The sequence below is a fragment of the Gossypium hirsutum genome, chromosome A05 (genome assembly GCF_007990345.1).
Source record: "Gossypium hirsutum isolate 1008001.06 chromosome A05, Gossypium_hirsutum_v2.1, whole genome shotgun sequence".
NCBI lineage: Eukaryota > Viridiplantae > Streptophyta > Magnoliopsida > Malvales > Malvaceae > Gossypium > Gossypium hirsutum.
This window is the reverse complement of record NC_053428.1, coordinates 106,195,948-106,211,129: the sequence shown is the minus strand read 5'-3', so window position 1 is coordinate 106,211,129 and position 15,182 is coordinate 106,195,948. Positions and strand designations below refer to the sequence as shown.

The 15,182-nt window shown below is 28.8% G+C and overlaps 1 protein-coding gene across 2 annotated transcripts in view; it reads left to right on the top strand.

Annotated features, from left to right (window-relative positions):
• The window catches only part of LOC107960918 (ABC transporter I family member 10), a 54,568-nt gene extending 39,676 nt beyond the window's left edge, over positions 1-14,892 (top strand). Inside the window, exon 3 of one of the 2 annotated variants that reach the window (XR_005927553.1) lies at positions 14,819-14,892. Coding sequence is in view for 1 of the 2 variants with exons in the window: in XM_041114411.1 (XP_040970345.1) it covers positions 4,795-5,004 (210 nt within the window). In the remaining variant the exon portion in view is untranslated. Of the gene's footprint in view, positions 1-4,794; positions 5,005-14,818 lie in introns of those variants that run through there. The other variant, XM_041114411.1, reaches the window with a different exon arrangement.
• Positions 14,893-15,182: the final 290 nt, after the last annotated feature.

Genomic DNA, 15,182 nt, shown 5'->3' with positions numbered 1-15,182 from the left:
TGAAGCCATTTAAAAGATTGAATTTTTTATTTAAGATTTAAAATAATAAACTGCTATATAAAAATGAAAAATTAAATGTAAATTAATAATTCTTTTACCAAATATATACTCATATAAATATAATATAATTATTAATAAATTAATTATAAAATGAATTATTAATGATAAAAATATTATAGAAGTGATTGTGATATATCTTAATCCTTGTTTTTTCAGAAGAAATAAAATGATTTTTATACATGTGTTTTAGTCACAAATTTTAAACAGCCAACCGTAAATGCTATTCGTGAAATTAATGGAGAAGTAAATGCAATATGCTATGCGTGATATGGAGAATTAAAAGGCAACCTATGCTGCTGCCAAGAAAGTTGCTTCGGATTTCCGACAGACGTTAGTTTTGTCTTTCTCCAAAGAGACTTTTGCACATAATCATAATGAACTTAACCGAATAGATTTTTTGTCTCTTAGATGGGGTCCACAGTCAAAGAACTTATCCGAATAGATTCTTTGTCTCTTAGATGGGGTCCACAGACTTTAACCATTTATTACAGCAAAAAGAAATTAAGGAATCGGTGGAGCAAGTGTAGGCGAGTTGTAGAAGGAAGCACCAAATATTTTGATATGACATATTATAGTTTTAATTAATATATTTATGTTAATAATTGTTAATAATTAACCTACATGTTTTTTAATATGATTTATTTAGCAATTTATATTATCATATAATATTTAATTAATTTTATGTATGTTAATTTAAAATATATTAAAGCAAATTTAATATTTCAAATTATACTAAAAATATATTAAAATGATTTATTATTTAAATTTGGCATAAATTAAAGATGAAATCAATATTAACAATTAAATTTTATTAAATTAGCACTAATACTTGAATTAGATAATCGTTATTTTTGGATATCAAAATTTATAATTGTTGTTAAATACAAATACTAAATTGGACCAACAAATAATACACACATCACATTTAGAAAAAGTGTAAAACTTGGATACTAAATAATATATTTAGCCAAAAAAATACTCAGCTAACAAATAATGTAACAAAAAAATGAAATTGTAATGGAAATGAATTTACCAGAAAATATTAACGCTGTTAAAATTTGACATTAATATTTCAATCATAATAAAATATTTAAACTCACTAATAATATTATAAAAAATAATAAAATTTCATATAATAAAATAAGTGTTTATATACACACATCATAAAACAGTTTTTTTTTATTTAATTTCTAATATTTTAATAAATGCTTTTAAGATCCTAAGCATAAAAACCAATTGGCCACACTGATTTTCAAATGGAATTAACTCTTTTCCTGTCTTCCACGTTCCACAGACCTTTACTAGCATCAAAGCCTTCGTTGCTTATGTAAAACAAAGGATCCTTATTATTTCGTACGCTTTCACATATTATTTCTTCTTAACCTAATTTCTTCTTAACCTAATAAGGTCTATAAAGCAATGGAACTTTCTATGAATTCATCATCATCAAGATTTTCGTAGGGTTACTCCGGGGACATTAACATGGAGGATGACATCAAAATAATGGCATTGATCCAGCTTGCCGGCATCTCTGTCTTTTTCTGTTCAAGCTCGTTTTTGATTGCATCAAACGACGAAACCGTGCACTACCTTGCCTATGTAAAACTACCTTTGTTAGTTTACTAGCATCCACGCCTTCGTTGTTCACATAAAAAAACATCCTTGGTGTTTTGTGTGCTTCACATATTTCTTCTTAACCTAATAAGCTCTAAAAAATAATGAGATTTTCTGAGAAATCTTCATCATCAAGATTTTCGTTGGGTTTCCCCGGGGACATTAACATGGAGGGAGACACAAAAATCATGGCATTGATCGATCCAGCTTACCGGCATCTCTATTTAAATTAATATGATGCAATAAATGGATTGTTTCTTTGGCTTTAAATATCATTTGGTTGTTTTTGGTTTTATTTGCGTTGTGCTCCTTCATTTTGTTTACTCTTTTTTATTTTTATTAAATTATTGATTATTATCTTAATAAAGAAGGTAATTAAGTAAAAACTCTGCCACATAGGCAAATTGACTCTTTGCCAAAATTTTAACTGCAATACACGTGTTCGTAATTTAAGATTTTGTCGCAAAATATCAAACACAAAGGGTCTATTCGTCTTTCCAATTGTACACCAAACAATTCCAACTCAACGTGCACTTTTTAAATCAAAGCTGAATCAACTTTGAAGGACGAATTTGTACTATCTTATATACCAAAGAAATAGAAAGTACTACGTTAAGAGGTTTTTTGAGCGAGCTCGTATCTTATGATTGTTTTAATTGAGTAATTTTTAGGCTAAAGCTAAAAAGCGTTTAGTTAATCATAGAAAAAAATTATGCTTTGAAAATAGATTTGAGGAATTGTGAGTGATGGAAAGGGGAAGGGCCTTAAAAGGAAATTAAACCAAAAGGTTGAAAGTAAAAGAAAAAAATTGGAAACGAAGAATGTAGCACTGACGCAGGTAAGGAAAAAAGAAGAATTTATTAAATGCCAAAGTTATATGTGAGTTGAAATGGCTGTAGATTCTAGGTATTTATAAATACTTTTAGTGCTAAAATTTAATTATATTTTTTTAAAAATATTATCACTAAATAATTTAAAATTTAAGAATTAAATTTAAATTTAAATTTAAATTAATTATAAAATTGTAACAATATTAAAATTCTTCAATTTTTATTCAGTCACTTTTTAAGGGATATATTTGGGTAATTTAAATAAAAATTATATATATTTTAAATTTTTTTATTTTAAAAAAAATAAAAAAATGAGAAGAATTTATTTTTGTTACTCTTATATCTTTTAAGAGCTATTTAAATTTAATTTTAAAATAGGATAGGCCTAACATGCAAATAAACCCTTTTCTCTTCCAATCTGAAAAAGAAAACTCCAATATTATATGCTTCATAAAAAAGCTAGAAAGCGAAGAGAAGCAAACCATACATATCAAGTCATCTGGTCTAGATTAACTTCGGCCACCACAGAGATAGTATCAAGATTAGTTGGAGCGACAGTGGCAGCAAGGGTAGTAGCAAGATGATTTGGAGCCACAGTGGCAAGGTTTCTTCGTTTGATGTAATCAAGCACGAGCTTGAAGAGAAAAAGAAGAGAGAAGCCGGCAAGCTGGATCAATGCCATGATTTTGGTGTCACTCTCCATGTTAATGTTGCTGGAGAAAACCAACGAAAATCTTGATGATGAAGAATTCTTAAAAAATGCCATTACTTTTCGGTGCTTATCAGGTTAAGAAGAAATATGTGAAAGTCACTAAATACTAAGGAGCAGAACTCTGCAATGAAGGCTTTGATATTTACTGGTAAACTATGAAGAAAGTTTTATAGGAAAATATGTGAAAAGGGCAGATCTTGGCTTTTAGGTTTATGAATATTCCATTTCCTTTTATTTGCTTTTCTCATTCTTTTGCTTTTAGGTTTACGAGTATTCTATTTCCTTTTGCTTTTCTCATTTCGTTTATTCTTTGTCAATGGGACCCGCCCTAAGTATACCACCACCGAATGGAGAGATTTGCAAACCCTAAGATGGAGAGAGAAAGAGTAGATTTTGTTTTTATTATGTAAAAGTTTACAAAAACAATGGAGTTGCTAGGGCTCGTGGTGATTGCAATCTGTTACTCTCTTGTCCAACAAGGCAAAACTAGACTAAGCAAAATTAAGTTAAAATTTAATTTAATTAATTAATTTCCAAGTTTTCGTTTTTGTAACAATTAAACACAACCCAACAAGGATGTTTTTTTTTTATGTGAACAACGAAGGCGTGGATGCTAGTAAACTAACAAAGGTAGTTTTATGTAGGCAAGGTAGTGCACAGAAAAGACAACATGTATGATTCAATATGTTGAAGTAACTTCTAGGATAGGTGTGGAGGTAGGGTATAAAAGTATGAGCGTGTGAAGGAAATTAAACTACCCTCACCTCCACCCCACGTGTGTTGTGCGACAGCCAGTTGAAGGTGCCTATGTTCTCTTATCCTAGGCATAGGATAAGGGTATCAAGTAACCTTGAAAACATGGTACATCTGCACCATCTGTTACGGTTCTTTTGCAGAAAACTAAAGCTTAAGAAATGATGAATGATCAACCCCCCCTCCTCCCAATTCTACTTTTTATGTGGATCTGACATGTACCTTAAAGGTATTGAGTGTCTATATAAAAGTAGAACTTGAGAATTGAGGAAGAAAATTGTGGATACCCTAGAGTGCCTTTCTTAAAGTTTGTTTACGTTTATAGAAGAATTTTTAGAACATGGTGATGGATTTAGTTTTTGAAATGGTATACTCCTTGTTTCTTTTCATGTTAGCTTTATATTTTCTTTTTCCTCTCTCATCGTCACAGTGGCCCAGAATGTCTCTGCTAACTGAAAGGAATGTGTCTGATTTGGTTTCTTGTACGTAATACGACAAGATATGATTGGTTTGAGAGCTCCCTGCTGTTTTTACAAGAATTATGACTTTTTTCCACCTTTTTCCCCCAATCCCTAAAGGAGCCATTCTCGGGCCTGCGTTACTGATTATATAAATGAGCAAACACCTAAAGGAACCCAAAGTCTTCATCTGGTCCGTACAATTGCAGTTTAAGTTTTAAGAGTGGTGTGTATTGTATGTGATCCTGGATATTCCTTCAATTGGATGTTTCTACATTACTGATTATATAAATGAGCAAACAGTTACTTATTCCTCGATAGTTCGAACTTTTTGTCTGAATCAAAGCTCTTGGTATGATCTGATTAGATGGAGGTGATCAAAACGGTTCAGAATCTTTTGGACATATCAGGAGAAGTCACAGCATTGTGGGTAACCCATCGTTTGGAAGAACTCAAGTATGCTGATGGTGCAGTATACATGGAAGATGGAAGAGTGATTATGCATGGTGATGCAGTAAGCATAAGTAAGTTCATCAAAGCTATGCAATCTTCGTATTTCGACGGTATAAATTCTTGAGCCATTGCCTCCTTTTTTTTCCCTTCCTCTCTCTATGTTGATATCTTTTGTATAATAAAATTACAATGATTGAGCAACGTTTACCATGTCAACTTAATGTGTTTGGTAAAGCAAATGTCTGTTTATGAATATAATTTTGGAGCCTGTTTGAACTTGCTTTGTTTCTCTGTAATCTAATTTCACTGTTCCCATCTCACTATTATTGTAATCTTCTGTCATGGTACCATGGGGTCACTGTTATTGTCGTTGTACAGATATTCTTTCTCTTCAGAATAATAAGGGTGTATTATTTGTGATTATACACTTAAATTCTTATACTACAAGAAATACAAACAAGGGGTAGGGGAAACCTTTAATTTTTTCTTAAATTTGGGTTTTATGCTTAGCATCTTAAAAGCATTTATTAAAACATTAGAAAATAAATAAGAAAACTTTTTTATGATGTGTGATATAAAGAATTATTTTATTATATGAAATTTTATTATTTTTTATAGTATTATTAGTGAGTTTAAATATTTTATTATGATTAAAATATTAATGTGAAGTTTTAATACGTTAGAATTCTTTGCTAAATTCATTTCCATTACAATATTAATATTTTGTTACATTATTGTTAAGTGAGTATTTTTTTTAGCTTAATATATTATTTAGTATCCGAGTTTGACACTTTCTAATCTGGTGCATGTGTTATTTATTGGTCCAATTTAGTACTTGTATATAGTAACAATTATAAATTTTGGTACCGAAAAGTAATGATATTAATTTTTCATTATCTAATTCGAGTATTAATGCCAATTTAATAAAATTTAATTGCTAATATTGATTTCATCTTTTAACTTATGCTAAATTTAAATAATAAAACGTTAATATATTTTTAGTATAACTTGATATATTAAATTTTATTTAATATATTTTAAATTAACATAGATAAAATTAATTAAATATTTATGTGATAATATAAATTGCTAAATAAATTATATTAAAAATTATGTAGGTTTATTTTAAAGGGTTTTTTTTGAAAAAATAATTCTAAAGGTTAAAAAATTTTAAGATAAATATATTAATTAAATTTTTTTTAATTATACCAAATTATATCAAATAATATTAAAATATAATATATTAAACTATATGTTGAAACCTTTGCTGAGATCGACTTTTTATTTTAAAACAAATGAAAATAGAGTCGCCACCAATCATTTTTATGAGGTATAATCGGATCACCTCGTAATTTGATCAGTTTAATAAAATGTTTGGTTCACTAAAACAATATTTTTCAGTCTACAAAATCCAGAAAATGGGTTTGAAAGTCAATTACGCACGAGGAAGGATTAACACTCTCGAGACGCCCAAAATTGATACCTAATTAATTACTTGATGTCTTAGTGTTGAGAATTGAAATTTTAAAGAGAATTTAAAACACGATCCCTCTTTGTATTAAGATATTATTTAACTAAATTAAATTAAATAGAAAAGGCCTTATTCTGAATTAATCAAGAAGAAAGATCACGTCCCGTGAGTTAGGACACAATTCCTCTAATTCTTAAAAACCAAAATAATCGTCATTTAATCGTTACCTAAATCTTTTTTTTTGTTATTTTAAATAAGATATTCAATTATTTTGGTTTTAAGAAGATGCCATACTCCATAAGTTAGGAGCACACTCGAATGCCAAAAATTATGAACATTACCTCAATTTTAAGTATTTTCTATTCGTTAGATAGAACAAAGGTAAGTTTTAAATAATATATATTTAATTTATTTAAGTATGGTGTAAAAACGGATAAATAGATTTTAATATGATAGCATAGTGATTAACAAAATAAGGTAAAATGGTGGAGGGTAAAAAGGATGAAATAATAATGTCAGAATGATAAATAAATAAATAAATAAATAGGATAAGAAAATAAAAAATTTATGCTTGTGAATTATAATAAACAAATATAACGAAAATAAAAATGCATCTATTTATAATAATGATAATCATGACTTGGTTATCATAATATTAACTTGAACAATAAAAATAAAAATAACACTAATAATAATAACAATATGGGCAAAAAAATGAACAAATATAAACAATATAAATTTTAAAATAAAAGATAAGGCAATAATAAATAAATAAGTAAATAAAAAAATTTATGAAAGTCTGAAATTAAATAAATAAAGGACTGAATTAAAATTTAAATTAAATTAAAATAATAAAACAAAATGAAGGACTAAAATAAAATGCGGAAAAAGGACAGAGACCAAATGGGTAACTTTTCCAAGCCCTGGGACACATGTCATCCCTTAAACGAGTCCACAGTGGTTGAGGGACTAAATTACACAAAAAACAAAACAAAAAGAGCAAAAAAAAAAGAGCAGTAGAACGAAATTGAAAAGTAGCAAAAAACGGAAGGGCCAAAGCAGCAATTAGACCCCCTTTAAAAAGCACGCGGACTCTAAGGCGGGTTGGTTTTGGCAGATAATGCCCAAAACGATGCCGTTTTGGGGTTTATGGAATCAAGCCAAAACGACGCCGTTCCTACATCCTATTTAAGTTTAAAATTTTGAAAAAAAAATATTTTTCCTTTGTTTTTTTTAAAAAAATCCCCTTTCTTCTTTTTTTTTCTCTAAATGTTTTTTTTAGGCCAGCCATGGGGATGCTGTAGCTCCGCTATTGCCACCGGTCCTCGGAGACAGCGACCACCATCTTCGATAGTCAAAAAATTTCAAAACCCTCCCTTTTAATCCCTTTTCTTTTTAAGAATCCTATTTTGGGGTTAAAATTGTTAAAAAATTAACAAAAATAGACCAAAAGTCAAGAGACCTTTCGGTTTCTCTCCCCTCTGATGAGGCCCTCAACGGAGCCCTAGAGGGACTCCAAGGCTTCTCAAGCCGAAGGTGTGTCTCATTGACAATCGACACAGGTAAAAAAATATCTCATTTTCTATTTTACTTTATTTGTTTCAAAAAAAAATAAATTGAAAAAAGAATCACATTTGTATTCAATTTTTTTAATCTATTTTGATTGCTTGTCTCTGTAAGAAATAAATACATGGTTGCCATGGCTTTTATAGTCGAATATGTTACACTTAAAATGTTGTTTTTCTACTGTTCTTTGCATGTTTGTGTTCATGTCCTTGTGTTTTCATTTTGTAGGTGTCGGTGAAGTCAATGGTGGGGAGAGGCACTCCCCTGCTATTTTGGTGAAATGGTGGCAGACCTCGGGTGGCGTTCATGCTAACATGATGAAGGCATAGAAACAGCGGTGACTGGAGACTTAGAGGAATTAGAGTTTTCTATTTTTGGTTTAAGGGATTTGGGTTTGCCTTTAGGTAATTGGGTATTGAGGGTTTTTTTTTTATAAATGGACTGTTTTTTTTATTGAAATTTTTATTTTTTTAACTTAATTTTTTTTGTTTTATTTATTTAGATAGGATAAAACTGGGCTTCTACATTATATATTAATTTTAAAACTATAATATATTATATCAAAATATTTTGTGCTTCCTTCTACAAATAATTTAGTATTTTCTGAACGATAAGAAGTTGGATCAATTTATTCCAGCATTACACTTGCTCTGCCGATTCCTTTCTTTTTGTTGAAATAAATAGTCAAAGTCTGTGGACCCCAACAACGAGACAAAAAATCTATTCGGAGAAGTTATTATGGTTATGTGCAGAAAGTCTCTTTGGACAAAGACAAATCTAACGTCTGTCGGAAATTCATAGCAACTTCTCGGTAGCAACAGCTTAATCTAGTTTTGCTTTTTTAATTAATGTGTAGAAACTAATCGGGTGGGAGTTGAAAATCTGTAATTAAAACACATTTTACTTATTTGTATAAAAATCATTTTCTTTATTCTTCAAAGAAGGATTAGAATACAATTTAAATATAATATATTAATTACTTCTATAATATTTTATCATTAGTAATTTATTTTACAATTAGCGGGAGTAATTTATTAATAATTATTTTACATTCATATGAGTATATATTTGGTAAAAAAATTATGAATTTACATTTTAGCTTGTCATTTTTTTCATATAGTAATTCATTATTTTAAAATTTAAATTAAAAAACTGAATCTTTTAAATGGCCTCAAAATCGAAGGTCATCCCCGCCCTGACATTTTAAATATTTTTTATTAAAATTTAATAATTTTTATTTAGTTTTATTTAATTTATTTTTTTATCGTTTTTTTCACATATCATGTCGTGATTGTGACACGTTGTGACTTTAACTGAAAAAATTAGAGGCAATTAACTTTAACAGCCAACTATTAAAGTTATTGATCAAAGGGTCTTTTTGATACATTTTGATAGTTCAAGTATCCACTTAAGTGAAAAGAAAATCAGAAGCTTAATTGCCTTTTTTTGAAAAAATTTGAGGCTATTTTTGATACATTTTAAAAGTTCAAATAGCCAATTGAATGCAAAAAGAAAACAGAAGCTTAATTACTTTTTTTTTTAAGTTTAAGATTTTTTTACATATTTAAGCTTAAATTTAATTAAATATGATATAATAATATAAATTGTTAAATAAATTATATTTATATGTAAGTTAATTTTAAAGTTTTTTTTGTAAAATAATTTTAGAGGCTAACAAATATAAAACTATAATATATTATATAAAATAATATAATAATTTGTTTTCGTTTTTGTAACAATTAAAGGTTAAATTTTAAAGCAATTTGGGTCAAATGGATGTACGTTGAAAATGATTTAGATTTAATTCCTTCTGTATACATCCATTTCGAAAATGATTTTCGAAAAGGAATTTAATACTTTCTGTGTACAACTACTGTACATTCATTATTTGCCCCCCCCCCCCAAACAAATAATAATGATTGATTGGGATCGTTTTCCTCTTTTCCAAGAAATATTAACAAAAGTGTCCTATAAAGAACATAAATAAAAATTAGTTTTAAATAACATTGTACCATACTACACTTCCACCCTTTCAACCTAAATTTTATTTAATATTCATCCATATTTCTAAAATAATTTTACATCTATACATTATTTTTTAAAATTTTTTAAAAATATTTATTTTATTTTAATATTTAATAATTATTTATTGAAATTTTTTTATATAGTATTTTAGTATTATTTTAATATTTATATTGAAGTAGTATTATATACTTAATATAGATTTTTTTAAGATGTTCTAAATTAAAAATAGGTAGGATTGGGGTTAAAGATTTAAACCCATATATTTTAAACGATTTTAAATTTTTTTATTTAAACCTTTTTTTCAAGTCAATTATTTTTTCTTAAACCCTTCTAATTTCGAACAGACCTTTCAACTTAAGCAAGTAAGCTAATCTATGGATAGGTCTATTTATACTTGATTTTTAAGTTTGAATTCTAATTTTCACAATATAAAATTAAAATAAAAAGAAAATGAGATACCCCAACCTACCTACCTAGTTAAAGCCAAAGATGGTTTAGACTATTTTTTACTACAAAAGTCTGGTTTTAGAGGTGAAGTAAGAATTCCAGATTGGGAAAAGGACCATGAAAACCTGTATGTACACAATAAAAACTTGCATTGACATTTGCTTCTAGTTTTTCTCATTTTGTTGGTCTATTAAAAGTTGTAGGCCAACAGCATCCAGTCAATTAGATTAACCCACTCCAAAAAAAAAAGCAATTATCATTTGGTGAAAAATACGAGGGGAAAGGAAAATAAAGGGAGGAAAAAGATAAAAAGGAAAAATTAAATTTTTTAAAAATATAAAAATAAATAAATTAGTTTAAAAAAATATTTTTCTAATAAATTAAAAATAAATTAAAATAATTTATATTTAAATAATATTAAAATAGTTAAAACCTACCCAGTAAATGTCTCTAAAATAATAATAAAATTAATAATAAAATAAAAATTATATAATATGAAAGCAATAAAAAAAATCAATCAATCCATTTTTGCACCATACAACGTAGCTGAAACTCTTACATAAAACCCAGTTACAATTCATCAAAAGCAAAAAAAAAATAAAAATAAAAAATCAATATAGAAGCAGCCAGCATAAGCACACAACTTTATTCCAAACACCATCAAACTCTTCTGACCGGAGCTACCGTACCACCCGGCCGACGGCGAGAAATCCGCAGATAAATACAGTATTGAAAAAACTGAATAAATTATTATAAATATAGTGGTCATGATTTAACCATCTTAAAATATATTTGATTAAACAGCAACGACTATTGCCTCCAGCAGGCTGCTCCATTGTCCCATATCTCATCAAAGTAAAAAAAAAAAAAAACAATGCTAAACATGTTTGAGAAATTCGTTTGTTTTATAAAAATAAAAATTCCAAGATTATATGCTTTATACAAAAGCTAGAAAGGGAACAGAAATGAACGTTTTACCATGATACCTAGGGAACTTCTACATCAACCTCGGCTTCCCCAGAGATGCTAGCAAGACGATTTGAAGCGGTAGTGGCACGTCTTCGTCGTTTGATGCAAACAAACAGGAGCTTGAACAGAAAAATAGCAGAGATGCTGGTAAGCTGGATCAGTGCCATGACTTTTGCATCACCCTTCATGTTAATGTCCCCGGAGAAACACAACGAAAATGTTGATAATGAAGAATTGTCAGAAAATTCCATTGTTTTTCAGATATTATTAGGCTAAGAAGAAGTATGTTAAGCAAAGATGGATTAACAAGGTAGATTTATAGAAAAATTCCATTGTCATAAATGGAGTTTTGGCTTCTGAGCTTAGTAGTAGTTTGGTTACTGTTACAATGAAGTTACACAAAGCATAGTGTAAATAAAAAGTCCTCTCTCATTGTCGGCCACCGCAAACTTTTGCTTGGCAAACTTTTTGATAATTACCTGAAAACACTTTTTGATAAATGCAAACTCCTAAACATATTAGCCAAGTTCAAAGTCCTAAAGTTTTTAACACTAACCGTTGATATATGGTAGATTGATATACTAAAAAGCATGTCAACCGTTGATATTTCACAAAAGTATATATCATTAATTGTTGTTACTGTTTCTTGTCAAGAGTGGTCAAATGATGTTCACATTATTAATGGTTAGCAAACTTGTGTCTTGTGAATAGTGGTCAAATGATGATCATCTTGCTTTTAAATGATTCATATGCACCTTCAAAGTTTAAATGGAAGGGAAATGATGATTTTTATGGTTATTAACATTTTTATATCGTATTATCTCGGGAACAAATGAATGGCACGTTAGGAGAAAGCATTGGCGGTGGATGCTTTTTGCTGGTAGAAGTTTAATATTGGACTCGACTTAGAAAATATACAGTTTATAATGTAGTTCTAGATTAAATGGTTTGTACTTTCAAAAACAAAGATTTAAATTAGATCTTTTGGATATTTATATTTTGTCTTTACTTCTTATCATACACCCAATTCAACTTCATTTGACCAGACAATAAACAAGTTTGTTAACCATTAATGATGTTTAATCAAATGATGATTCAAGATATATTCTTTTAAAACTCAATAATTTTACTGAATGTCTATTCTATTTAGAGTGTTTTTCCTCTACGAAATTTTATTTATCTCGTCAAAATTATTTCTTCTGAACTTATCCTCTCAAAATTATTTTTTTCAGAATTTATCTTGTACAAATTATTTTTTCAAACCCCTAAACCCTAAAAAATAATGAAAATCTTAAATTAGACACTTTAAAAATAAAAAATCCTAAACTCTAATTTGATAAAACCTAACTCAAACTTTAAACCTAACCCTGACCCTAAATAATTAAATTTTAAAAAAAAACCCTAAGTGGCATGAGAACACAGGGGCAAAAGCGCGCCCACGTGAATGCTTTCTAATAAAACGCTTTCATGTAAGTGCGTTTTTAACTTACATCAAGGAAAAAATAATGAGTTGGATGAGTTTTTTTTGCGTTTCCCTTTTTTTAAGAAATAACTTTTAATTTATGCCCTTCAACTAAGATGTTAGAGTTCCCTTCAAAATCAAAGATGATGTGGTCGGTGTTGATTCCAACAGGACTCACTTTTTTCCAACTAGACATCAGAACTAGTGTTTAAGGGCGGCCTTACCATGGTGAACGTTGAGAAAAAAGCTTGATTGGAATTGAGAGGTGAAACAGACTGTTTTGATGAAATTGATGCTTAGGTGAAACGGTCTGTTTCATATACATCTTTCGTGTTAGTATAAACTTTTTATTTTAATCATAATATATTTTCATATTTGAAGTGGCAATGGCACCCTTCATGTTGACGTATCTATATAAAGAATGTTTAGAAAATAAACACAAAATTTTTTTTATGATGAGTGTATATAAAGAGTTATTTTATTATATGAAATCTTATTATTTCTTATTATATCATTAGTTGTTCAAATATTTTATTATGATTAAAATGTTTATGCAGATTTTTAATACTATAAAAATTTCTGTTAAATTTGTATCTATTATAATATTAATTTTTTTGTTACATCATTATTAAGTGAGTGTTTTTTAAGCTTAATATATTATTTAGTATCCAAGTTTGATATATTTTTTAACGTGGTGCATGTATTATTTCTTGGTCCAATCTAATAATTGTATTTGATAAAAGTTATAAATTTTGATATATTTTTATATGTCTCTTTTTTTAAAAAAAATTAATTTTTCAAAAAGACTACCGTCGAAAACACGAAATAAAAATTCCTACTATGTGACTCTGCTTCCTACTGTTCCTTCCAGTATATATCAGTTCACCACCATCCACCAAACAAATTATTCCTTTTCCACTCTCATTGTTCCATGAGGGACAAGTCATCTTGTAACAAGAAAATTTAGTCATTGTTGCAGTGGATCTCTGACAGACTTAAGCGGAACTCTAACATACAATGAGAGAGGAGAAAGAAAATATAAAGCTAACTTTTTTGATGGAACCATTTAGCCCTTTTTATTCTTTCGGTGGAGACATTTAGCACAATTTTGCCTATAAAACTATGAATGTAAGAAACTATTTGCAGTGCCACAATGTACGCTGCTAACTGAATGAATGGGCCACCACCAAAGCATCCTTCACATATCAAACCACCAGCCACAAAATATTTAAACTAATTAATAATATTTTTTAAAAAATAACTCCTTACATACATATATCTTAAAAAACAGATTTTTATTTATTTTCTAAACAATTTATTTGGTTACATATAAAAATGTGAGTCCCAAAGTTTATAAAAGAAATTTTAGAACATGGTGATAGGTTTAGTTTTTGAAATGGTTTATTACTTGTTTCTTCTTCATATTAGCTTTATATTTTCTTTTTCCTCTCTCTAATTGTTGCAGTGGCCCACAATGCACTCCACTAACTGAAAGGAATGTGTCTGATTTGGTTTCTTGTACATAATTCGACTACATATGATTGTTTTGAAAGCCTTCTGCTGTTTTTACAAGATTTATGACTTTTTTTTTCCTCCTTTTTTCCTTCAACCCTAAAGGAGCCATTCTCGGGCCTGCATTGATTTTCTTTGCTGCCATCAACACCAGCTTCATCACTATTACTTCTAAAGCTGCTACTTGTGCTCTGTTGTATACATGCCAATGGTTATGTCCTGGGTCTTTTATCTTTAAAACAAAACGTAAAATCGTGATTGTAGTTCATTTTCCCTTTTTAGAAGAAAAAACGAACCCATAGTCTTCATCTGGTCCATACAGTTGCAGTTTAAGTTTTAAGAGTGGTGTGCATTATATGTTATCCTGGATATTCCTTCAGTTGGATGTTTCTACATAACTGATTATATAAATGAGCAAACAGTTACTTATTCCTCGATAGTTTGAGCTTTTTGTCTGAATCAAAGCTCTCGGTATGATCTGATTAGATGGGGGTGATAAAAGCGGTTCAGAATCTTTTGTATATATCAGGAGAAGTCACAGCATTGTGGGTGACCCATCGTTTGGAAGAACTCGAGCATGTCAAGCAAAAGTGTATTCATGCAAACTTGCAAAATATTGACTTTCTATACTAAATTAAAAACTTGTATATGGTACATTGATATACTAAAAAGCATATCAACCGTTGATATATGGACTGTGGTGTATACTAAAAAGCATATCAACGGTTGATATACTAAAAAGCATATCATCGTGGGCCACTTGCAAAATATTGAAAAAAGTTGAATATGGACTGTGGTGTCTGATCCAGCATTCACATTCCTTTCAGTTAGCTATTTACAATATTTTACA